At 46.0% G+C, this 27,176-nt stretch overlaps 1 protein-coding gene across 1 annotated transcript in view; it reads left to right on the forward strand.

Annotated features, from left to right (window-relative positions):
- Nucleotides 1–823: 823 nt before the first annotated feature.
- The window catches only part of trpm5 (transient receptor potential cation channel, subfamily M, member 5), a 127,936-nt gene continuing 101,583 nt past the window's right edge, over nt 824–27,176 (forward strand). The window contains exons 1-2 of the mRNA XM_070898734.1: nt 824–850; nt 26,163–26,230. Coding sequence (XP_070754835.1) covers nt 824–850; nt 26,163–26,230 — 95 coding nt within the window. The remainder of the gene's footprint in view (nt 851–26,162; nt 26,231–27,176) is intronic.

Genomic DNA, 27,176 nt, shown 5'->3' on the forward strand with positions numbered 1-27,176 from the left:
AGTGCTCGCTGACCTAAACTGGCTCCCGGTTAAGCAACACCTTGATTTCAAAATTCTCATCCTTGTTTTAAAATCGCTCCCTGACTTTGCCCCTCCCTATCTCTGTAATCTCCTTCAGCCCCACAACCCCTCACCCAGATATCTGCACTCCACTAATTCTACCCTCTTGAGCATCCCTGATTATAATCACTCAACCATTGGTGGCCGTGCCTTCTATTGCCTAGCCCCAAGCTCGAGAACTCCCTGCCTAAACCTCTCCGCCTTTCCTCCTTTAAGATGCTCCTTAAAACCTACCTCTTCCACCAAGCTTTTAGTCATCTGCCTTAATTTCTCCTTATGAGGCTCGCTGTCAAAAACATTTAATTTTATAATGCTCCTGTGAAGTGCCTTGGGACGTTTCACTACATTAAAGGCGCTATATAAATACAAGTTGTTGTTAATTGGCTGTACTTTGAGACGTCCTGAGGTCGTGAAAGTTTTCTTTTATGTGTTTCCCCTTCAGCAACCTGATCATAGAAGCATGGATTCAACTTCTCGACATTATGGCTTCCCTATTCATTCCAAAGCTGCTGTCACTCTCCGTTCTCCATCAGATAATGCGAGACGGAGACGGCGAACTTCCACCTGAAACATTGGAACAGGAAGCGGCATGAAATACGACCAGTGCACACTCGCGGCCAGAAGCGTGCTCCGGGCAGCTTGCGGCTGAGCCTGGCTCCGGGGGGAGGGCTCTTGACATCACTCAAAAGGTGGCTCTGGGTGAACCAGCCAAAAGACTGGCTGCCCTGACCAGACTGGGGAGAGAAATTGCTGCAGATTCGAGATGGCCGGCATCGAGCAACTGCGGCAGGTGAGAAACTTTAGCAAAGTCTAATTCATTTGTTTTTAAGTGCCATCCATTCAAAGGATGAGAGGAAGAGGAACAGATTGTTACCTGTAATAGTGACAGAGTATTAGAGACATAGCACGGCATTGCAATGTTACGTACTTGAAGTTTCCATCATACACTGAAGGATATACTCAAGCAAGTAGCAGCCGCCAGTTAAGTCCCTTTACATTGGGAAACGGTTCTGTAGTTTCCGTCGATTTCTGCAGTGACTGGTATATTAGAGGGGGCTGGGGTACTCCCACGCCGATTAAAACCGTACTTTGTACACTGGGAGCGCCAGACTTTCTGTGTATTGGCAGAGAAGGTGCTGGCTTGACTTTTCCTCCGCTTTTTACTGATCAATGCACAGAAACACTTGTCTTTATCACAAGAATGTAATTCCCTCTGGCAAAGCGCTGGTTAATGTCTTTGCATAAAAGTTCCACCTGTGTGATATTATAAAACAATCCTTTGTTTCAAATGGGTTAATACATGTGTTTAAAAAAGAGCACACAGGAATTTCATGTGAAGGAGTTCAAGGTTGTTGCAGTGAATATTATATAGCGCCTTTATCGTAGTGCAACGTCCCAAGGTGCTTCACAGGAGTATTATGAGACAAAAATTTTTTACACCAAGCTACATAAGGAGAAATTAGGGCAAGTGATGAATAGCTTGGTCAAAGAGGTAGGTTTTAAGGAGCGTCTTGAAGGAGAGCAGAGAGGCAGAGAGGTTTAAGCAGGGAATTCCAGAGCTTAGGGCCTAGGCAACAGAAGGCACAGCCACCAATGATTGAGCGATGATAATCAGGGATGTTCAAGAGGGCAGAATTAGAGGAACACAGACATCGCCAGGGGGTTGGGACTGGAGAAGATTACAGAGATAGGGAGGGGCGAGGCCATGGAAGGATTTGAAAACAAGGATGAAAATTTTGAAATTAAGGTGTTGCTTAACCGGGAGCCGATGTAGGTCAGTGAGCACAGGGGTGATAGGTGAGCGGGACTTGGTGCAAGTTAGGACACAGGCAGCTGAGTTTTGGATCACCTCTAGTTTACGTAGGGTAGAATGTGGGAGGCAAGCCAGGAGTGTGGTAACTATTTATATGTTTAGCAGAAGTCACTAGGGACAAAATTCCTCCAGCCCATATTTTTGCTGAAGAAGTTGTGCTGTACTTATGCTTCCAGTAATAATTATCGATGGGAGCAATTTCACTTCCAAAGATCATATTGGCCCAGAAATTGCTGGAAAAATAAAGGCGCCCGCCGCGATTAATGCCGAAAACCCCCCAGCAACCTGTGGTGAGGAACCTTGTTCAAATCTGCCATAATCGTCCCGAGACAAGCAAAGCAAAAGAGGACCATTGGGCTAGAAATTCGGGCAAACCCATCTTTGGGCATGTGGGGGTGCAGAGGGTGCATGCCCTGCAGCTGAATAGTGAGGTCAGAGGCACCACCGGGCTCGGGATCAGAGACAGGGATGGAGGAGGAAGGATCGCAGGCCAGGGAGGGGGCTCGGGGGATTCGGATCTGAGGCGTGATGGGGATGTAGGGATCAGAGGCTGAAGGGGGTGGGCAGGATAGGAGGCTGTAGGGGGGTGGGCAGGATACGAGGCTGGGGACGTGGAAAGCAAATTTGAAAAACATTCCTTTTTCATAGGTGCCGGTCACACGGCCTGGTTTTACAGAATGCAGATGTTGCTGGCACCAGCTGGCTCAGGGCAAACCTGTTTTGTAATGGGGGCCTCAAACATGCAAAGGGACTAACGCCTGTTTCAGGCGTGTGCCCTGGACGCTGATTACTTTTCCTTCACCAATATGACGGGTGGAAATATGCGCATGCTTCCTGTCCGCAATATTGGGAGCTTAGTAGGTCAGTTTGCACCCAAAAAATGGGCACTGTATGACCAGATTTATCGCTCTGTGTACAATCTCCAAATTGCCTTTCTCCTTCCCTGTTAAGGCCAAGCCTCTTGCAAGAGGTTATAGTACAGATGGTTTTATAGTTATGAACACATTCTTACTGATCAAAATATCATTAATATCTATTGATTTGCACTGAGCAGAATCTGTCCTTCTTTTCTAAAAAAAAAAAGTTCTCACCTTTGGGAAAGATAAATAGAACTGAAAACCCAGCCCTTGTTAAAGTGCATTTGTGTAATCTCCCTCTTCAGATTCCATTCTCAAGAGGGACTGGTTGCATATTTCACAATCCCTATAGCACCTCATTCAACATAAACATTACTGATGTGCTCCATTTAACATGTAGCTATTGTACAACCATGGGATGGAGTCAAGGTTCCACCTGAGTTTAGGACAAATCCACATACACAGGCTATCGGTTTATTTTATATTGATTTGGGTGACTGGAGGATTTGTAGAGTTTGATTTACTTTAAGAAGTAAATTGCCCTGTATTTTATAATGAGGAGAGTGGTTATGGCTATTCAATTTGTTTTGTAGAGCCTGGGTGGTATGACAACCATAAACACAGTTCTGAAGACGTTTCTCAGATAAGAGCTGGGTTTGGGAAAGGTTGGAGGATGGCGGTTGTGAAGTTGGCAAGGAGAGCATTGGAATAGTTGAGTGTGGAGGTGACAAAGGCATGGATGAGGGTTTCACCAGTGGAGGGGCCGTGGTAGGGGTGGAGACAGTTGTACAGCAGAGGTGGACGTAAGCGGTCTTTGCAATAGAGAGGATGTGGATCTGAGGCTCAGCGGAGGGTCAAGAAGGACACTGAGGTTTCTGAACAGTCTGGTCCAGCCTGAGGAGAAGTGAATAGCAAGGGAGTGGGTGCATGTTGATTTGAGTTTTCTCTAATATATGAATGCCCCTTATAAAGAAAATATGCATTGGCCCAGATTTTGCGATGAGAATAATGGTGAGGCTATCGTCGCTCACTGTTATTATGATGAAAATTACATAACAGCTTGCGGCATCCACACATGTGCATTTAAAGGCAGAAATCCGTAATTTGCCATCCGAGATACCCCGCTCCTCCACAGGATGTGCTGTAACTGTTCTCGTTGATAGACTCAGCACTGAAATCAATGCAATAGCATGAACTTGGAGTATATGCCCACTAGTTCCCACTAAAGACAACATAAAAAGTTATGGCTGGTGCTTTCAGATGTAAGTGACTCTTTAATGGCATGATAATTCATAATTACTGCCAAACAACCACTCTGACCCTGAAATGTAATTTTGCAAGTGCCGAGTCTCATTCCTTCAGAAGTTAATTAGTGTTGGAGATTTTTTTAAAAGTTAAAATTAAAATAATTTTCAAAACCTTTTTCTGTTTCACCCTTTTTATCTCTCTCCCTTAATCTCATCTGTCTTTCCAATCTTTATTACACTTTCTGTACATCATTTCAATCTAATTTATACTTCTTGCTTTATGCTTCCTGGTTTAGACTCTGCATGGCTCAGTGAGGGTTCATCAATCTGATTGGTTGTAGAGTCTCGCTGTTTCTTGACCTGCTCACAAACACCACAGGTGCCCTGTAGAGGGCACCACGCTGGATCAAATGGCTCTTAGAGCAAGTCTCTTCTCTCAAGCCCGCATAAATTTTGTGGGCAGCTGTTAGCGAGGTGAATGGTGAGCCATTCCTCCGCTGCTGACTGCAAAATCCATATAGCTGTAGCTCATCTATTCCCCCAGATGTTGCTAGCTAGTACTGTTCCCATCCACTGCTTAAGGTTTCACACTTGCCTCAGTGGTAAAGCTCTTGCCTTAGTCAGAGGAGTGTGGGTTTAAGTCTCACCCCAGAGAATTTGAGCATAAAAATCAAAGCTGACATTCCAGTGCAGTACTGGGGGTGCGCTCCACCGACAGAGATGCTGAATTTTGGATGAGACGTTAAACCGAGGCCCTGTCTGCCCCATCAGGTGGACATAAAAATCCCATTTGCAAGAAGAGGAGGTGAGTTCTCCCCAGTGTCCTGACCAATATTTACCCCTTAACTAACATCACTAAAATTGAGTATCTGGTCATTATCTCGTTACTGTTTGTGGCAGCCTGCTGTGCGCAAATTGCTGCAATCTTTCCTACCTTACAACAGTGATTACCATTCTGCTCCATGAGAGTAGATGACCTTGCTGCTCTGAGAATGGATTACTTTTCCCTGTGAGGGTGGATTACCTTGTCCTGTGAGGGTGGATTACCTTGCCCTGTGATAGGGATTACCTCACTGTGTGAGGAGGGATTACCTCACTGTGTGAGGGGGTTTACCTCACTGTGTGAGGAGGGATTACCTCACTGTGTGAGGAGGGATTACCTCAGTGTGTGAGGCGGGATTACCTCACTGTGTGAGGAGGGATTACCTCACTGTGTGAGGGGGGATTGCCTCGTTGTGTGAGGAGGGATTACCTCACTGTGTGAGGTGGGATTACCTCACTGTGTGAGGGGGGATTACCTCACTGTGTGAGGGGGGATTACCTCGTGTGAGGGGGGATTGCCTCACTGTGTGAGGGGGGATTGCCTCACTGTGTGAGGGGGGATTACCTCATTGTGTGAGGGGGGATTACCTCACTGTGTGAGGGGGGATTACCTCGTTGTGTGAGGGGGGGTTACCTCACTGTGTGAGGGGGGATTACCTCACTGTGTGAGGGGGGATTGCCTCACTGTGTGAGGGGCGATTACCTCACTGTGTGAGGGGGGATTACCTCGTTGTGTGAGGGGGGATTACCTCACTGTGTGAGGGGGATTACCTCGTTGTGTGAGGGGGGATTACCTCACTGTGTGAGGGGGGATTACCTCGTTGTGTGAGGAGGGATTACCTCACTGTGTGAGGGGGGATTACCTCACTGTGTGAGGGGGGATTGCCTCACTGTGTGAGGGGGGATTACCTCACTGTGTGAGGGGGGATTATCTCGTTGTGTGAGGGGGGATTACCTCACTGTGTGAGGGGGGATTACCTCACTGTGTGAGGGGGGATTGCCTCGTTGTGTGAGGAGCGATTACATTAAGAATATAAGAACATAAGAAATAGGAGCTGGAGAGGCCCTTTGGCCCTTTGAGCGTGCTCCGCCATTCAATAAGATCATGGCTGATCTTCTACCTCAACTCCACTTTCCCGCCCGATCCCCATATCGTTTATTTACCTTTGTTTCCCCAAATTTATTGACCTCTGTCTTGAATATACTCAATGACTGAGCGTCCACAGCTCTCTGGGGTAGAGAATGCCAAAGATTTGCAACTCTTTGAATCAAGAAATTTCTCCTCATCTCAGTCCTAAACGGACTGTTATGATAGAATCATAGAAATTTACAGCACAGAAGGAGGCCATTTTGGCCCATCGGTCTGTGCCGGCCGACCAAGAGCTATCCAGCCTAACCCCACTTTCCAGCTCTTGGTCCATTGCTGTGTAGGTTACAGCACTTTAAGTGTACATCCAAGTATAATTAATTGTGTAATGAGAGAGGATTAATTAGCAATCTCGTTGTGCGAGGCCCCTTGGGGAAGAGTGACCATAATATGGTGGAATTCTGCATTAGGATGGAGAATGAAACAGTTAATTCAGAGACCATGGTCCAGAACTTAAAGAAGGGTAACTTTGAAGGTATGAGGCGTCAATTGGCTAGGATAGATTGGCGAATGATACTGAAGGGGTTGACTGTGGATGGGCAATGGCAGACATTTAGAGACCGCATGGAAAAACTACAACAATTGTACATTCCTGTCTGTCGTAAAAATAAAAAAGGGAAGGTGGCTCAACCGTGGCTATCAAGGGAAATCAGGGATAGCATTAAAGCCAAGGAAGTGGCATACAAATTGGCCAGAAATAGCAGAGAACCCGGGGACTGGGAGAAATTTAGAACTCAGCAGAGGAGGACAAAGGGTTTGATTAGGGCAGGGAAAATGGAGTACGAGAAGAAGCTTGCAGGGAACATTAAGACGGATTGCAAAAGTTTCTATAGATATGTAAAGAGAAAAAGGTTAGTAAAGACAAACGTGGGTCCCCTGCAGTCAGAATCAGGGGAAGTCATAACGGGGAACAAAGAAATGGCGGACCAATTGAACAAGTACTTTGGTTCGGTATTCACTGAGGAGGACACAAACAACCTTCCGGATATAAAAGGGGTCGGAGGGTCTAGTAAGGAGGAGGAACTGAGGGAAATCCTTATTAGTCGGGAAATTGTGTTGGGGAAATTGATGGGATTGAAGATTGAAGGGCCTGATGGACTGCATCCCAGAGTACTTAAGGAGGTGGCCTTGGAAATAGTGGATGCATTGACAGTCATTTTCCAACATTCCATTGACTCTGGATCAGTTCCTATGGAGTGGAGGGTAGCCAATGTAACCCCACTTTTTAAAAAAGGAGGGAGAGAGAAAACAGGGAATTACAGACCGGTCAGCCTGACATCGGTAGTGGGTAAAATGATGGAATCAATTATTAAGGATGTCATCGCAGTGCATTTGGAAAGAGGTAATATGATAGGTCCAAGTCAGCATGGATTTGTGAAAGGGAAATCATGCTTGACAAATCTTCTGGAATTTTTTGAGGATGTTTCCAGTAGAGTGGACAAGGGAGAACCAGTTGATGTGGTATATTTGGACTTTCAGAAGGCTTTCGACAAAGTCCCACACAAGAGATTAATGTGCAAAGTTAAAGCACATGGGATTGGGGGTAGTGTGCTGACATGGATTGAGAACTGGTTGTCAGACAGGAAGCAAAGAGTAGGAGTAAATGGGGACTTTTCAGAATGGCGGGCAGTGACTAGTGGGGTGCCGCAGGGTTCTGTGCTGGGGCCCCAGCTGTTTACACTGTACATTAATGATTTAGACGAGGGGATTAAATGTAGTATCTCCAAATTTGCGGATGACACTAAGTTGGGTGGCAGTGTGAGCTGCAAGGAGGATTCTATGAGGCTGCAGAGCGACTTGGATAGGTTAGGTGAATGGGCAAATGCATGGCAGATGAAGTATAATGTGGATAAATGTGAGGTTATCCACTTTGGTGGTAAAAACAGAGAGACAGACTATTATCTGAATGGTGACAGATTAGGAAAAGGGCAGGTGCAAAGAGACCTGGGTGTCATGGTACATCAGTCATTGAAGGTTGGCATGCAGGTACAGCAGACGGTTAAGAAAGCAAATGGCATGTTGGCCTTCATAGCGAGGGGATTTGAGTACAAGGGCAGGGAGGTGTTTCTACAATTGTACAGGGCCTTGGTGAGGCCACACCTGGAGTATTGTGTACAGTTTTGGTCTCCTAACCTGAGGAAGGATATTCTTGCTATTGAGGGAGTGCAGCGAAGGTTCACCAGACTGATTCCCGGGATGGCGGGACTGATCTATCAAGAAAGACTGGATCAACTGGGCTTGTATTCACTGGAGTTCAGAAGAATGAGAGGCGACCTCATAGAAACGTTTAAAATTCTGACGGGGTTAGACAGGTTAGATGCAGGAAGAATGTTCCCAATGTTGGGGAAGTCCAGAACCAGGGGACACAGTCTAAGGATAAGGGGGAAGCCATTTAGGACCGAGATGAGGAGGAATTTCTTCACCCAGAGAGTGGTGAACCTGTGGAATTCTCTACCACAGAAAGTTGTTGAGGCCAATTCATTAAATATATTCAAAAAGGAGTTAGATGAAGTCCTTACTACTAGGGGAATCAAGGGGTATGGTGAGAAAGCAGGAATGGGGTACTGAAGTTGCATGTTCAGCCATGAACTCATTGAATGGCGGTGCAGGCTAGAAGGGCCGAATGGCCTACTCCTGCACCTATTTTCTATGTTTCTATGTTTCTAAGTATTTTTTAAATGTGGTGAAGATTTCTGCCTCTACCACCCTTTCAGGCAGTGAGTTCCAGACCCCCACCACCCTCTGGGTGAAAAGATTTCCCCATAGAAATTTCCCTGTTCTGTGACTGTGACCCATATTCCTGATTCTACAACCAGGGGCAACATCCTCACAGCGTTAACCCTGTCAAGCCCATTAAGAATTGTATATGTCTCAATTAGATCATCTCTCAATCTTCTAAACTCTAAGGAATATAGGCCTAGTCTACTCAATCTCTCCTCATTAGGCAATCCTCTCATTCCAGGAACTAGTCTAGTGAACCTTCGTTGCACTCCCTCCAAGGCAAGTATATCCTTCCTTAAGTAAGGAGACCAGAACGGTCCATAGTACTCCAGGTATTGCCTCACCGATGCCCTGTGTTATTGTAATAAGACTACTTTACTCTTATACTCCAATCCCTTTGTAACAAAAGCTAACGTACCATTTGCTTTCCTAATTACTTGCTGTACCTGCGTGGTAATTTTCTGTGATTCATGTACATGGATTCCCAGGTCCCTCCATTGCAAACATTTCCCAGTCTCTCGCCATTCAAAAAATATTCTGCTTTATTGAATTTCCTACCAAAATGGATAACTTCACATTTCCCCACATTGTATTCCATTTGTCATGTGGTTTCCCACTCAGTCAACCTGTCTATATCTCTCTGCAGCCTCTTTGCATCTTCCTCACAGCTTATTTTACCACCTAATTTTGTATCATCAGCAAACGTGGATACGTTACACTCAGTCCTTTCATCTAAGACATTAATATATCTTGCCCTATGAGGGAAAATGGATTACCTTGCCATGTGAGGGTGGATTCCCTCGCTGTGTGAGGGTGGATTCCCTCGCTGTGTGAGTGTATTACCTCGCTTTGAGGCTGGATTCCCTCGCTATGTGAGGGTGGATTCCCTCACTGTGTGAGTGTATTACTTCGCTTTGAGGGTGGATTCCCTCGCTGTGTGAGGGTGGATTCCCTCGCTGTGTGAGTTTATTAACTCGCTTTGAGGGTGGATTCCCTCGCTATGTGAGGGTGGATTCCCTCGCTGTGTGAGGGTGGATTCCCTCACTGTGTGAATGTACTACCTCGCTTTGAGGGTGGATTCCCTCGCTATGTGAGGGTGGATTCCCTTGCTGAGTGAAACATAGAAACATAGAAAATAGGAGCAGTAGTAGGCCATTCGGCCCTTCGAGTCTGCACCACCATTCAGTATGATCATGGCTGATCCTCTATCTCAACACCGTATTCCCGCTTTTTCCCCATACCCCTTGATACCTTTTGTTTCTAGAAATCTATCTATCTCTCGCTTAAATATATTCAGTGACTTGGCCTCCACAGCCTTCTGTGGTAGAGAATTCCACAGGTTCGCCACCCTCTGCGTGAAAAAATTTCTCCTTATCTCGGTCCTAAATTCCCTACCCTATTTCCTGTGACTGTGACCCCCCTTGTTCTAGACTTCCGAGCCAGGGGAAACATCCTTCCCGCATCCAGTCTATCCAACCCAGTCAGAATTTTATACGTTTTTGTTATGTTCAGAATAAATCTACAGGACTATATCGCAAGCTTAAATTATTGTGACCTTGGTCTCTTTATTCAGACTCCAGAGTGAGGAAGCAGCATGGTGAATCACCTTTTATACCTGCTTGCCCCAGGGTGCACAGGTGACCCTCAGGTCTCCCACAGGTGTGTCCCCTAGTGGCAAGTCTTACATTGGGTTTAGCATCACGCCCCCCCCAAAAGTCTTATTGTGCAAGTTATTTGCAAGTTGAGGTGATCTGGTGTTCTAACATGGTGGGTTCATCCTCGTGGTTGACGGCGAAGTTGATTGTGTTAGTGAGTTGCTGGGGGCCAGGACCTTTCACAGTGGTTCCTGGTTATCTGTAGTTCACAGTTTGGTCTTGTCTAAATGCTTTATTCGTTAGCTCTTGTCCAAATGCTTTACTCGTTAGCCCGGTACATGGTTTCACAATCAAACGCTCCATTTTCATCACATACACTCCAATCCCCCCCTTGGCTATTGCGGTGCTAGCAGCCCAACTGGGGCCCTGAACATGGTCTACATCATTTATTCTGATGTTGTGTGGAGGGGCCGTGCAATTATGGTGCATTCTCTGCTGATGGCATACGGAAGGCTCGGTTCTAAGTGATTCTGTCTGGTGACTGCGCAGCATCCAGGATAGCCAGGTCTGTAGGGAATCCACCATGGCACGCGTGGTGCTAGGTTTAGTGATTTGGGCTACCTGCTCCGGGCTATTGTCGCTGACCCTGAGGTCTGGCAAGCCCAGGATGGTCGCAATGGCCTTGAGACTTTTGGTAGTGGCGGAAGGCCTAGTGGTTCCTGTGGACCTTGGGCCGTAGTATTGGGGCCCCAGACCACCGACTGTGTGTAGCCGCCCTGCCTTGCTTTGCAATGTTGGGATGGGTTTATCGTCTCTGCGACAGATAGGTTTCCACATCCCGTCTAGCAGTTCACCTTTGGCAGGCGGTAACGTGGGATCCTGGCTGGTCCAGGTCCTATGCCGGGGGAGCTGTTATGGTTGATCCCTCGCTTTCTAGCACTTCCACGACTGTGAGTGGGTTTGCAGGCTGCTTAGTTTCCACCCCTGGGGTGGGCAACGGTGGTCAACTAAGAGCATTAGTGCCGGTCTCAGTGCCTGGCCCGTGAATGATCATTTTACAGTGCACAGACAGTATTGGACATTCTCGAAACAACAGATCGATAATGGTGCCTTTGCTCTCCCAAGCTTGTGGGATGAGCAGCTGGTCTGATTCGAGCACATATTGGGACACTCTTTGGTACATCTCTTTAGTCCCGTGAACACAGGCTGCTGCTTTGTTTAACTTATTTGATACATGTTCAATCGTTTGGGGCTCGCCCGCTACTTTTGCTTGTTGTACAACACACCCGATCCCGTGTGGTAACACATCACTTGTTACAAGTACTTTGTCAGATATATATACGACCGGTTGGTGTTCGCTCGTGACTATGGCTTGTTGTCAGGTACCCCCAACCCCATACAATAGTACATCATTAGCTGCGAAAGACTGCTCGCAAGGGTTACATGGTGCACACAATTTATTGGAGCATAGTGGGTTCCTGGCCTTCACCGTGGCTGCCCCTTTACCTTTGCCCCAAACCTAGTCATCTTCCTTGCTGGGCGACACATTCCTCCGTTCCGTTGTGGCGACCCCCCGTGGTCTGGACGCTCTTTCGTCCCTTAGCCTGGACGCTCTCTCATCCCGTGGTCTGGACGCACTTTCATCCCGTGGTCTGGACGCTCTCTCATCCCGTGGCCTGGATGCACCTTCGTCCCGTGGCCTGGACGCACCTTCGTCCCGTGGCCTGGACGCACCTTCGTTCCATGGTCTGGACACCTTCTCGTCCCGTGATCTGGGTGCCCTTTCGTCTGTGTCCACGATGCCGACTGCCGTGAACTTCCTCCAGAGGTATTTTGCCTCTGGCGTCGGGAAGAGGCATTTGGATCATTTCGGCCAGAGTCCCACAACGCATAGTCGACCTGGAGCCTCTTCCATCATCGTGAAGGGGTCGTCAGCTTCGGGGTGGGCACCGCATCTGTACCGCTGCTCGGTTGAACTTTACCTCCTCGTGATTGTGATGAGCGGCCTTGGGGATCTGAGAATGGATCTGCACTTCGATGCCTGGTTCAGCTGAAAGTGGGGGTTTGCTCAGCCTTTGAGAAGGGGAGGCCTCGTTCGCCGGAGAAGGTACGCAGAGGTCTTCCCAGTTCCATCAAATCTTCCCCAGCCACCTCTTGCCAAGCAGCATTGGCCCATTACCTGAAACAATCCACAATGGTAAATCGTGCACCTCTCCCTCATGGAATACTCTTGTGTCCGCACTACCAATAACTGGTATCAGTTGCTTGGTGTAGGTGCACAGCTTTGCCTGAATCAGGATCAGCTTGGGTCACTGTGCTTTGTCACTCCACAGCCTCTCGAAAGCCTTCTGGTTCATGACTAATTGACTCGCCCTCCCATGTCTAGTTCCATGGTGACTAGAGTGCCATTAAGTTCAACTTTTAACATTATTGGAGGGCTTTTGGTGGTGAAGGTGTGTATTCCATATACTTCCTCTTCATCCTCAGGTTCAGTTGCCTCTCCTGCTCGTTCATCATGATCCTCACTGGATCGGTCGTCCTCTCCTGACTCTGCCACTTGGTGAGCCAGAGATCGTTTGCACTTTTGTTGGAAGTGCCCCATTGTTCCACAGCCCTTACACACATAGGACTTGAATCTACATTGATGAGCTCTATGGCTGCCCCCGCAGCGCCAACATGGTGCTAATGGATACGCATTCACGCCCCACGGTGGACTCTGAGTCACTCTAGGCCTAGGTCTGGCCTCTGCAGTTGGGTGGGCCCTGCGCTGTGCCGTTCTGCCTGCTGCAAACATTATTTTGTGCATGGTGCTTGCCGGCGAGCTTCGATTCTGTGAAGATATCTGTTTCGTGTTATCGCTCATGGATATGAAGGCTTGGGCTATCGTGATGACCTTGCTCAGATCTAGGGATTCGGCAGACAGCAGTTTGCGAAGGATGATCTCGTGGCCAATTCCAAGCACGAAAAAGTCCCGCAACATTTCCCCCAAGGACCCTGCAAAGTCGCACTGCCCCGCAAGGCGTCTTAGGTCGGCGACAAAGCTCGCCACGTTCTGGCCCTCGGAGCGACGGTGCGTGTAAAAGCGGTACCTGGCCATCAGGATGCTCTCCTTTGGCTTGAAGTGTTCCTTAGCCAGCATACACAGCTCTGAGTAAGATTTCTCTCTTAGTTTGACCGGTGCCAGCAAATTTTTAAGGAGGCCATATACCGATGACCCACATACGGCGAGGAGAATCGCCCTGCGCTTGGTCACCGTCTCAGCCTTGTCCAATTCGTTGGCCACAAAGTACGGGTCGAGGCGCTCAATGAAGGCTTCCCAATCATCACCCTCAACAAATCTCTCAAGAATACCAATGACAGCCATTACCGCGTGAAAGTTCTTGATCCGTTACTCGTCGCCAATTTGTTATGTTCAGAATAAATTCACAGGACCATATCGCAAGCTCAAACTGTTGTGACCTTGGTCTCTTTATTTAGACTCCAGAGTGGGGAAGCAGCATGGTGAATCACCTTTTATACCTTCTTGCCCCAGGGTGCACAGGTGACCCTTAGGTCTCCCACAGCTGTGCGCCCTAGTGGCAAGTCTTACATTTGGGTAAGGTCTACATACATAGATAACAGTTTCAATGAGATCCCCTGAGATTCTTCTAAACTCTAGTGAATTCGGGTTTAGTCGACCCAATCTCTCCTCATACGACAGTCCTGCTATCCCAGGAATCAGTCTGGTGAACCTCTGCTGCACTCCCTCTATGGCAAGTATATCCTTTCTTGGGTAAGGAGACCAAAACTGCACACAATACTCCAGATACGGTCTCACCAAGGCCCTGTATAACTGTAGTAAGACATCCTTGCTCCTGTACTCAAATCCTCTTGCAATGAAGGCCAACATACCATTTGCCTTCCTAATTGTTTGCTGCACCTGCATATTTGCTTTCAATGACTGGTGTACAAGGACACCCAGGCCCCTCTGTACATCAACACTTCCCAAGCCATCACCATTTAAATAATACTTTGTCTTTATGTTTTTCCTACCAAAGTGGATAACTTCACATTTATCCACATTATACTGCATCTGCCATGTATTTGCCCACTCACTCAACCTATCTAAATCGCCTTGCAGCGTCTTTGCATCCTCCTCACAGCTCACAGTCCCACCTAGTTTTGTGTCATCAGCAAACTTGGAAATATTACATTTGGTTCCCTCATCCAAATCATTTATATATATTGTGAATAGCTGGGGCCCAAGCTTTGATCCCTGTGGTACCCCACTAGTCACTGCCCGCCACCCGAGGGTAGATTCCATCACTGTGTAAGGGTGGGTTCCCTCACTGTGTGAGGGTGAATTACATTGCTCTGTGAGAGTGGATTCCTTCACTCTGAGGGTGGATTACATTGTTGTGTGAGGGCAGATTCCTTTGCTGTGTGAGGGTGGATTACTTGCAGGAGGGTGGATTACCTTGCAACCATGTTCAACCTCGCTGGTAGAGCTGCATACGGAGTTTGTGCATTTGGAAATTTGTTTGAAAATTCCAATGTGTCTAAATGCGAAAAGAGTGATCCCACTCTTACCAAAATTATATTTCCGCACACTCATAATCTTTTGGAACAGAGAATATTACTGATAGGAACATATTTCCAGCTTGGTTTGAGATCAGCTTCAGTTGATAGAAGGCTTGGGAGCAGGGGAATTAAACTAATATTGGAAAACATTTCAGGAAAGAGACCTTCTTTAGCAGCTGGGCCTTCTATTAATCGATTCTAAACTCTGGTGACATTTTGTAGTTTAGTGACACATGAACTCCACTGTTTGGATATATTGGTTATATTGGACTTCATTTTAGTTTTGGTTTATTATATGTGTAAGCACCTTGGGACGTTTTACTCTGTTAAAGGCAATATATATACACAAATTATTGTGGTACCTAACAGCACCTGAGAGACTCACAGACCCAGTAAACAGGAAACGAGTGCATTCTTATCTGATGGTGATGCTGCAGTCTGTTCATGTTAATGAATGCAAATTCAGTTAGTTATTTGCTTAGACCAAAATTGACATGATTATATACAGTAAATACACAGAATGCTGTCAAAATCGAGGAAGTATTAGCATTATTCAAATACGAGAACCCGGAAAAAAAAACAGCGTAACTAAACAAGTGAATTGCAAACTACTGCAGGCGCTGAAATCTGAAACAATAACAGAAAAGGTGGGAAACAGTCAGTAGGTCAGTCAGCTTCTATGGAGAAAACAATCAGTGCCATGAGTTTAAAAACAATTCATTCATGGGATATGGGCATCGCTGGCAAGGTCAGCGTTGTTGCCCATCCCTAATTGCCCTTGAGAAGGTGGGGGTGAATCGCAGAGGGCAAATAAGAGTCAACAACGTTGCTGTGGGTCTGGAGTCACATACAAGGACAGCAGATTTCCTTCTCTAAAGAACATTAGTGAACCAGATGGGTTTTTAACAATAATTCCATAGTTTCTCGTCACTGTTACTAGCTTTTAAAAATGACTTTAATTAACTGAATTTAAATTCCCCAGCAGCTCATGGTGGGATTTGAACTCATGTCTCAGGATCATTAGTCCAGGCCTCTGGATTACTAGTCCAGTAACGTAGCCACTATGCTACCATACCCTAGTGTAGACTCTACAGCGAGACAGGCAGGCATACTAATATTAAAAGAGGAATACATATATGTAAAACAAAGAGAGAGAGGGAACATCAATGTCAGATAATAGACACCTAGGCACCCTGCAACCCTCTGGTTTGAACACTGACCTTCAAACGTTGGCCATATCCTCACTTTCAATTAGTTTAATTCCATATCTGAACCCCAGGTTTTCCAATCACGTGACATGTAACACTAGGGTTGCCATCTCTGGTCACATTTCTGGACATTTCGTCACATGACCTCCAGCCGCCATCCATTCCGCCAACCTTCCTCTTGCTCCCATCTCCAATATTTTATAATTAATAAACAAAAGTGTTCAGAAACATGATTTATTTTTGGGCGGCTCGCAGCAGTGTTGAGGAGATTGGTCTTTAATTGTTAGAGACTTCGGGGCCATTCTGAAGGGTTGCCCTATTCATTCATCTCCTCGCACACCACTGACCAGGGCCCTTTTAATATTGATATTCCTCAGGTGAGAAAGGAATTTGTGTGTACTTCCTGCAACTTAGTATACTATATTCACTGCTCATAATGCAGTCTCCTCTACAATGGAGGAACCATTCAGTCCACACACACGACTCTGAGTTCCACTTCAATTCCCCTCCCACTCTGACCTCCCTGTCTTGGGCCTTCAATACTGTTCCAGTCAAGCTCAATGCAAGCTCGAAGAACAACACTTCATCTTTCTATGAGGCAGCCCTCTGGCCTCAATGTTGACTTTAGTAAATTCAGACTTTAATTATATGTCTCACTCTCTCTGGAAGGAAATGCTGGCGATGTTGAATGGGTGAGTCCACATTTTCGAAGGTAGAGGCGGGTGGTTTGATATTTGTGGTGGGGATTCTTCATCTAAACCCTGTGCTGGGCGGGGCCATCTATAACTGTAGCTTTTATTTGCTCCTTTCAGGCTCCTGGAGCCTAATCCAGGTTGGTGTTTTATGCTTCCATTTCCACCTTTTTTGTAAATGCCTTCAATTTCTTTGATTTCTCTCATAATGCCTCTGTCCTCTCCTATTAATATCATTTCAGCCAATTCAACCATCTCCTGTTTTCTATTTAAGCACTTTATAGTTAATTCTATTTCTTGTGTATGTCTTTGTGTGGGTACCTTTGTGTCTAAGTGGATATTTATGTGTGGCTGCGTGTGTTTATGTTTGTGTGTGGGTCTGTGTGCTTGTGGGTATTGGTGTATGGGTAGGTGTGTGTTTATGTCTATGTTTGTGTCTGTGTGGGTGTTTGTGTCTGTGTGGCTGTTTGTGTTTATGTCTGTGTGTGTGTGTTTGTGTTTGTTGTTTTGGGAGTCTCGTGTCTGGTATGCGAACGATGTGACCTGCCCAGCGGAGCTGATCAAGTGTGGTCAATGCTTCAATGCTGGGGATGTTGGCCTGGTCGAGGTGCGTCTGTCCTCCCAGGGCATTTGTAGGATCTTGTGGAGGCATTGTTGGTGGTATTTCTCCAGTGACTTGAGGTGTCTGGCGATTGATGCGGAGATTCAGCATCGCCTCCAGTGCACCAGCACAGCCTTCGGCCGCCTGCGGAAAAGAGTGTTTGAAGACCATGCCCTCAAATCTACCACCAAACGCATGGTCTACAGGGCTGTAGTAATATCTGCCCTCCTGTATGGGTCTGAGGCATGGACGATGTACAGAAGGCACCTCAAGTCGCTGGAGATATATCACCAATGATGTCTCCGCAAGATCCTGCAAATCCCCTGGGAGGACAGCCGCACCAACATTAGCATCCTCGACCAGGCCAACATCCCCAGCATTGAAGCACTGACCACACTCGATCAGCTTCACTGGGCAGGCCACATAGTACGCATGCCAGATATGAGACTCCCTAAGCAAATGCTTCATGCGGAGCTCCTTCATGGTAAACGAGCCAAAGGAGGACAGTGGAAACGTTATAAGGACACCCTCAAAGCCTCCCTGGTAAAGTGCAACATCACCACTGACATCTGGGAGACCCTGGCATCAGACTGCCCGAGCTGGAGAAAGTCCATCCGGGAGGGCATTGAGCTCTTTGAGTCTCGACGGAAGGAGCATGAAGAGGCCAGGCGCAGGCAGCGGAAGGAGCGCGCAGTAAACCAGCCCCACCGACCCCTTCCCTCAACGAATGTCTGTCCCACCTGTAACAGGGTCTGTGGCTATCGTATCGGAATGTTCAGCCATCAAAGAACTCACTTTGGGAGTGGAAGCAAGTCCTCCTCGATTCCGAGGAACTGCCTATGACGATGATAATGAGGTGTCTACTGTACATGGTCCATGTCTCTGAATCATACAGGAGGGCGGGTATTACTACAGTCCTGTAGACCATGAGTTTGCTGGCAGTTTTGAGGGCTTGGTCTTCAAGCATTCTTCCTCAGATATCCGAAGGCTTCCTTCCGAAGGAACTCCTTCACGGCAAACGAGTCAAAGGTGGGCAGAGGAAACGTTACAGGGACACCCTCAAAGCCTCCCTGATAAAGTGCAACATCCCCACTGACACCTGAGAGTCCCTGGCCAAAGATCGCCCTAAGTGGTGGAAGTGCATCCGGGAGGGCGCTGAGCACCTCGAGTCTCAACGCCGAGAGCATGCAGAAATCAAGCGCAGGCAGTGGAAAGAGCGTGCGGCAAACCAGTCCCACCCACCCTTTCCCTCAATGACTATCTGTCCCACCTGTGACAGGGACTGTGGTTCTCGTATCGGACTGTTCAGCCACCTCAGGACTCATTCTGAGTGGAAGCAAGTCTTCCTCGATTCCGAGGGATGGCCTGTGATGACGGTTTGCATTTGTGTATTCACAAAGAAAAAGATTCCCTTCCCTTTATTCTGTTACTTTATAAATTCTCATTTGTAATTTCTTCCAAGTCTGACCAAGGGACCACACCTGAAACATTGGCCCTGAATTTGCAGGCAAAATAACGGCGAGTTTAATGCACTCACAATTATTAGTATGTAAGTAACCCAGCAATTTGTGGCAACGAAGAGATACACCATGAGTTTGAAATTGCCACAAATTGCTGGATGATCTGCGCCACCCCGCCATTAGCTTCGTGAAAATAGGAGCTTGCCATCAACCTCCCCATGAGTTTCAAACATTGCTGCATTTGCGGAGTAAATACTCATTGAACTCGCCACAGAAAGTTAAGGCTGGTACTTAACAGTGTAAGGGCCTTTTTAATGACGAGATTTATGTTCCTGCAATGCCACTGAAATAAAAACAGAAAATGCTGGCAATACTCAACAGGTCAGGCAGCATCTGTGCAGAGAGAAACAGATATTTAAGGTCAATGACCCTTCGACAGAACTGGAAATAGTTAGAGATGTAGCAGGTTATAAGCAAGTGTAAGGGCAGGGAAAGAGTGGAGGGAGCCAAGAACAAGGCAAAAGCGATTAAGAGACCCAGAACCACTACAGGGTTCCCCTTGTCTGCACCTTTCACCCCACCAGCCTCCATGTTCAACGGATCATCCTCTGCCATTTCCATCACCTCTAGCATGATCCCACCACCAAACACATCTTCCCCTCCCCTCCACTTTCAGCATTCCGAAGGGACCATTCCGTCCGCCACACCCTGGTCCATTCCTCAATCACCTCCAGCACCCCTCGCATTCTCGTGCAAGCGCAGGAGATGCAACACCTGCCCTTTTACCGCCTCCCTTCCCACTGTCCAGGACCCGAAACACTCCTTCCAGGTGAAACAGCGATTTACTTGTACTTCTTTCAATTTAGTATACTGTATTCGCTGCTCACGATGCGGTCTCCTCTACATTGGGGAGACCGAATGCAAATTGGGTGACCTCTTAGCAGAACACCTCCAATAAGTCCATAAGCGTGACCCCCGAGTTTCTGGTCACCTGTCACTTTGATTCTCCGCTCCACTCCCACTCTAATCTCTCCGTCCTCGGACTCTTGCACTGTTCCAATGAAGCTCAATGTAAGCTTGAGGAACAGCACCTCATCTTTCGTTGAGATACTTTATAATATTCTGGACTCAACATCAAGTTCAACAATTTGCCCCTATTATTTTTTCTTTTTTTCTGTTTTATTTTCTTTTTTTCCCAGGGCAACTGTTGATGATCTGCCATTTCCATTTACACCCTATCTAGACTCATCTTTTGTGTCTTAACTTGTCCCATTACCATCTCCTTTTGCCTTGCACCACCATCCCTTTTGTTTCTCAAATCTCTTCTGCCTTCCACCCTATCATAGACCTTCCCTTTTGTTCTTTCCTCCCCTCCCCCTTTCCCTGCCCCTACACTTGCTTAAAAACCTGTTATATCTCTTAACTTTTTCCAGTTCTGACGAAGAGTCATCGACCTGAAACCTTAACTCTGTTTCTCTCTCCACAGATGCTGCCTGACCTGCTGAGTATTTCCAGCATTTTCTGTTTCTTTTTCAGATTTCCAGCATCCGCAGCATGTTGCTTTCAACAATTGGATATGCGCAGTATGTCCTGCATGCCAACAAAGCTGTGTGTTAAAGACTACATTACAGCTTTCTCTGTGGCATATTCCAAGTGTTTTTCAATTTCTGTGTTGTTCGGCAAATCACAGCAGCTAGTTTAAAGTAGCCAGATTTACTTAAAATGGCCCCAAATGCAAATTTCATTTAAGCTTGTGCTTTTAGGCTTGCCACAAAACACATATTTTCTTCTCTTCCAGAATGGAGTAAACTGCTCGAGTATTGAATTTGCTTCATCCAATTACTTCTAAGGTGGGATAGAGTTCAAATGCTAGCTCATGTATCGGTTCCATTAGCCCAAGTTTAAAGTAGTAGCGAGAACAGTTTGCAGAGAGACGGGCAGAAGCTATTTCAATGAGGCTGTAATTGACCTCAAAGCAGTCAAGTAAAATCCAATCGTGTGCAAACAGATCTTGAAGAAAATCACTTATTGCGATCGATGCAGCCTTTCCAGTCTAAAGATTAGGAAGATTGTAGGGTGAGCTTAAAGGAAGTGGATAGGTGTGCGTGAGACAAATCTTTATAAAAATGTCAGATTCTGCCTTGCACAGAAAGCAATCATTATACTGACTGCTTGATACATTGGGGCATATTTTCTGATCTGTCTTATTTCAACACAGCTGTTAAATAATGTAATTTAAACTGGTCACTGTCACCATTAAAATAATGGAGATTGGAAAATATATCTCATTGTCTTTTGTGTTCTGCATTCAAGTCCATCTCTGAAGAACTGGATGAAAAAACATTTCTGAAGATCCTAACTGAAATGACTATAAATGATGTGGATCCAGGTCCCAATTTGAATACTGGTTCCCACGAGTGCAGGTTCTCATTACTAAGCTTCATAAGGACAAACCTACCTGACAGTACCTCTCCTGGCACATGACTGGGGAGTTGGAGTGGGTTCATCAGACAGTGTTTCAGGCCATAGCCACTGTTACCTGACAGCCAGTCCTAAAGATTCACGTCACACTCAAAGTTGGAATGCAATGACTGAAAAATGTCTGGATACTGAATGAGCAGCTAATATAGTCCCTTGGCTGTGGAACTGAAGGGATGGGATAGGAGGTAAAAAGAACATGAGAAATGGGAGCTGGAGTAGGCATTTGGCTCTTCGAGCCTGCTCCATCATTCAACAAGGTTATGGCTGATCGACCTCAACTCCACCTTCCCGCATTATCCCCATATCCCTTAATTCCCTTAGTTCCCAAAAAATTATCAATCTCTGTCTTGAATATACTCAACGACTGAGCATTCACAGCTCTCTGAGAATTACAAAGATTCACAGCCCTTTGAGTGAAGACATTTCTCTCATCTCAGTCCTAAATGGCTGACCCCTTATTCTGAGATTGACCCCGTGTTCTAGATTCCCCAGCCAGGGAAAACGTTTTCTCAGCAGTAACCCTGTCAAGCCCCTTAAGAATTGTATATGTTTCAATTAGATCACCTCTTGTTCTTCCAAAGTCTATGGAATATTCTCAGAGAGCAATCCCCTCATCCCAGAAACCAGCCTAGTGTACCTTCATTGCAATCCCTCTCGGGCAATTCTATCTTTCCTTGGGTAAGGAGTAGACCAGAACGGTCCACAATACTCCAGGTGTGGCCTCGCCGATGCCCTGTATAATTGTAGTAAAATTTCTTGTGGTCGAAATTGTCCACCGCTGGAAATGGGGCGCACCAACCCTGTTTCTCATATTTTTACTGGCGTGGTGGATGTGGTGGCCTCTTGAGCGAAATTCCGCACTTTGGCTTTTTTTTCCCCAGCGGACTGGAAGTCGGTCATAATGGGGGTGGATAAGTGGTGGTGAGTGGAAGTTCACAGTCTAGAGGGCGGAAGATGGGGGCCGCTTTCAGTCATCAGCGTAGCGCTGATGATGTCATCATCACGGTGCCGCGTCACCACGGCTCTCCCCTTCGCTTCAAGGGGAGAGCCTGCGTGATTCTTTATGTTTGATCCACTGTGAGGGTTTCGGCGGCACCCAAGAGGGGTGCCAGGCTGCCTGTTGGTGGCCTAGCCGAACTGGGGGACATAATTGTTGGCCCGACATGGCAGTCGGCCGACAGAAAAAAACATGGCGGCAGCGGCAGTATGTCCTCCCCTTTAATGGGAGACACACCACCATTTTAGAAGGACTACAACCTCACTGCACCAGCAGAAAAAAGTACCACGCGGCGGGAGCAAGATTTTGACGGCGGAATTTTGCCATCGGGGTTTGGGGAGGGGGTGGGGTGGAGGAACATCGGCACTTATGACGCACTTAGGATGGATCAGCAGCAGCGGAGCAGTAGGGGGGGCTGCGGGTCACCGCCGAGATACCGCAGGAGCGGAGTTTTCGAAATGGCGGTCATTACACGAAAAATCGACAGCCATTGCACTCCGCAACTTAGCCACCAATTTCTGGTGGTAACAGGCCTTAAGATAAGGGGCAATTTCAGCCCCCTTTACTCTTGTACTATAATCCCTTTGTAACAAAAACTAACATACCATTTGCTTTCCTAATTGCTTGCTATACCTGCATGGTAACTTTCTGTGATTCATGTACAAAGACACCCAGGTCCCTCTGAATTCAAACATTTCGCAGTCTCTCACCATTCAACAAATATTCTGCTTTATTGATTTTCCTACCAAAGTGGATAACTTCACGCTTCCCCACATTGTATTCCATTTGCCAAGTTCTTGCCCAGTCAACATGTCTATATCTCTCTGAAACCTCTTTGCATCCTCCTCACAGCTTACTTTCCCACCTAACTTTGTATGACAGGATCGGTCCAAGTCAGCATGGATTTATGAAAGGGAAATCTTGCTTGACAAATCTTCTGGAATTTTTTGAGGATGTAACTCATCGAGTGGACAAGGGAGAACCAGTGGATGTGGTGTATTTGGACTTTCAAAAGGCTTTTGACAACGTCCCACACAAGAGATTGGTGTGCAAAATCAAAACACATGGTATTGGGGGTAATGTACTGACATGGATAGAAACTGGTTGGCAGGCAGGAAGCAGAGAGTCGAGATAAATGGGTCCTTTTCAGAATGGCAGGCAGTGACTAGTGGAGTGCCGCAGGGCTCAGTGCTGGGACCCCAGCTCTTTACAATATACATTAATGATTTAGATGAAGGAATTGAGTGTAATATCTCCAAATTTGCAGATGACACTAAACTGGGTGGCTGTGTGAGCTGTGAGGAGGATGCTAAGAGGCTGCAGGGTGACATGGATAGGTTAGGTGAGTGGGCAAATGCATGGCAGATGCAGTATAATGTGGATAAATGTGAAGTTATCCACTTTGGGGGCAAAAACACGAAGGCAGAATATTATCTGAATGGCGGCAGATTAGGAAAAGGGGAGGTGCAACGAGACCTGGGTATCATGGTTCATCAGTCATTGAAAGTTGGCATGCAGGTACAGCAGGCGGTAAAGAAGGCAAATGGTATGTTGGCCTTCATAGCTAGGGGATTTGAGTTTAGGAACAGGGAGGTCTTTCTGCAGTTGTACAGGGCCTTGATAAGGCCTCACCTGGACTATTGTGTTCAGTTTTGGTCTCATAATCTGAGGAAGGACATTCTTGCCATTGAGGGAGTGCAGCGAAGGTTCACCAGACTGATTCCCGGGATGGCTAGACTAACATATGAGGAGAGACTGGATCAACTGGGCCTTTATACACTGGAGTTTAGAAGGATGAGAGGGGATCTCATAGAAACATATAAAATTCTGACGGGACTGGACAAGTTAGATGCAGGAAGAATGTTCCCGATGTTGGGGAAGTCCAGAACCAGGGGACACAGTCTTAGGATAAGGGGTAGGCCACTTAGGACTGAGATGAGGAGAAACTTCTTTACTCAGAGAATTATTAACCTGTGGAATTCCCTGCCGCAAAGAGTTGTTGATGCCAGTTCATTGGATATATTCAAGAGGGAGTTAGATGTGGCCCTTACGGCTAAAGGGATCAAGGGGTATGGAGAGAAAGCAGGAAAGGGGTACTGAGGTGAATGATCAGCCATGAACGTATTGAATGGCGGTGCAGGCTCGAAGGGCCGAATGGCCTACTCCTGCACCTATTTTCTATGTTTCTATGTATCAACAAACTTGGATACGTTGCACTCAGTCCCTTCACCTAAGTCATTAATATATATTGTAAATAGCTGAGGCTGAAGCACTGATCCTTGCGGTACAGGGAGGGAGGATGTAGATGTCAAAAACAAAAATTAAATTGCAATAGACGTGGAGCAACTGGAATACCATACGGGAGACCAGTGGAAGCCTGTAGAATTTCAGCCCCAGAAGTTCTCACAATGTCCGCTCCTGCTATTACATTAGGATCAGGAATAGGCTATAAATTGGAACACTTTGCATTGTTATTATGAAACCTCGATAATTCCTGAATAATCCACTTGTCATATGTTGCATGTGTGTTTTTGGAACATTCATTTAATGTCTAGCATGGAGTGTTCACGAAGGCATGAAAAAGTTAGCTCTACTAGTAAGAGTTGAATTGGGAACCTACCTCTTCAGTCAGCTGAACATGCATACTTATCTGCCCTTAACGTTGTTGCATTTTACATAATAGACACGGATTATTTATCCTTCCACAGTGTGGTAAGGCATGTGTCAGAGACCTCTGTCGAGAAACAGACCTCAAGACACATCCTGGTATAATTAGATTGATTATAGGAATGCTTCCAATTAAAGGATTAGGCCTCACACTACCCAAATATACTTCAAGACCTGGAATTTCCTCCATGGGCAACAACCCGGAAGTTAGATCTGAAATGCGCCCATTCCCAGACCTTTTCAAGTTGTGCTCAAGTTCCCTGTGAATCTGAGTAGTATACACTCCAATGTAAAATGGACCAAAATCAGCGTTAAACAATTCAGGCCCAAGGAAAGCAGAAAACTTGCACCATACTGTATATTCCTTCGTTTCGTATGAAAATTAAAGTTTCAGCTCATTCAACAATCATTCATGCACATTAGGTACGGCACGTCTAAGTCCCTGCAATGGGGGAAGCTTTTTTAATATTTAATGTGACTTGTACTAATGCCATAAAATACATTCAAAGAAACAGAAAATGCAGTGCCGGTCTTAGTAAGGCTCAATGTTTAAAAAACACTCTCAAAATTGCAATTAAACCAAAAAGAAAATGATTGTTTCCAGCTGTGCTGAAAATCTATTTGTAATGTGAAGAGAGTCTTTGAGCAAATTGAATTACAGGAAACCCGTGTATATGAGGTTCTGTAACATGTGTGGGAGGGGCATCATTATGGGTGGAGATACATTCGGTCGAAGGTATCCTTAGACGATCATAAAAATTCGGGAAGATTTGGGCGTATTGACTTGTGCCCAAAATTGTTTTGGCCACACATTTGACTCGTTCCATGATTAGCGTGTCTCAGGGTGCAAATTGCCCAGGAATTTCCAGGCCCAGATTGATTAAGTCAGCTGTTCTGATATTTTAACCATTGTCCTAAAGTTTTTATTCACTGTGCGTGGTTGCTTTAACGTCAAGAAACCAGGGCACGAAATACTGAAGGATTAGCGGGAAAGACTTTAATGTGACAGTGGTCCTTGCAAGCAGACATGTTCTTTTTTTCTGGCTTTACCAAAGCTGGAAGCTAACTTGCCCAGGTTAAGTGACAAGTAGAATTGTCCAGGACTGGTTTCTTGCCTAAGTCTAGTTAGCAAGTCCAATTTTCTAGTTCCCATTGGTAATCCATTCAATGTGCCTGATTGCTGAGATAAGTTCTTGGGTCGTCACTGTACCACAATTTTACTTTCTCTTCACAGAGCACGTGTGTTAATAAAGAAGAATGCATTACCTGTGAGGAGAGCTTAGAGTCACAACTCAACACAAAGTAAGTACGGGGCAGCATTTACTTCAGCACTGTTATAGGCCTATGCTAAAAGATATGGAAATTATGCAAACATGTTGTCAATTGAGTGTGTTGCCTAGTTACCATTACTGCCACTGTTCCTTCATTAATCAGTGGCATGTAGCAGCTGATGGCTTCAAGAGAAATAAAACTCAGGGTAAGAGTGAAGGGTTAAAGAGGATGGAGATGATATAAGTTGCCTAAACCATTTTGAACTACTGCAATAACTTTTGCAGTGGGATCATGGGAATTCAGCGCACAGCTCGTTTATTGCCGCGTGAGAACACTAACATCACCCTATACAATCGGGTTCTGTCTGCATTAGTGATGTAACTCATCTTTGTATTCCCCTTGATGGTGACGACTGTTGAGCATTATCCTCGGTGGGATCCATCACTAAAATGGCCAAAAGCTTCAAAATTTACAAAACAACCCGATTTATTAGTGCTTTTCATTGGGCATGGGAAAGGCTACACATTGAAATAGTTAAATCTGTCAAAATTTGCTCATTTAAGATTTATCATCGCTCCTTTCTCCAAATCTGAAACTGTCCGCAAAACTGCCACCTCTTCCCTCCGGCCAACAACCTCCCCTCACTGAAGTTTGCATACTTTCCTTTAAAGCCTGTTACTCTTCTATTGAAACTATGACAGTTGTTAAAAATGTCATAATATTCTTCGCCAACATAGGAACATAAGAACATGGGAACAGGAGTAGGCCATTCAGCCTTTTGAGCCTGTTCCGCCATTCAATCAGATGATGGCTGATCTGCGACCTAGCTTCATATATCTGCCGTTATCCCATATTCCTTAATACTTTTGCTTAACAGACAGCTATCAATCTCTGATTGATCTAGCATCAATTGCCATTTGCAGAAGAGAGTTCTAAACTTCTACCACCCTTTGCGTGTAGAAGTGTTTCCTAATTT

This window comes from Pristiophorus japonicus, chromosome 14, assembly GCF_044704955.1.
Source record: "Pristiophorus japonicus isolate sPriJap1 chromosome 14, sPriJap1.hap1, whole genome shotgun sequence".
NCBI classification, from domain to species: Eukaryota; Metazoa; Chordata; class Chondrichthyes; family Pristiophoridae; genus Pristiophorus; species Pristiophorus japonicus.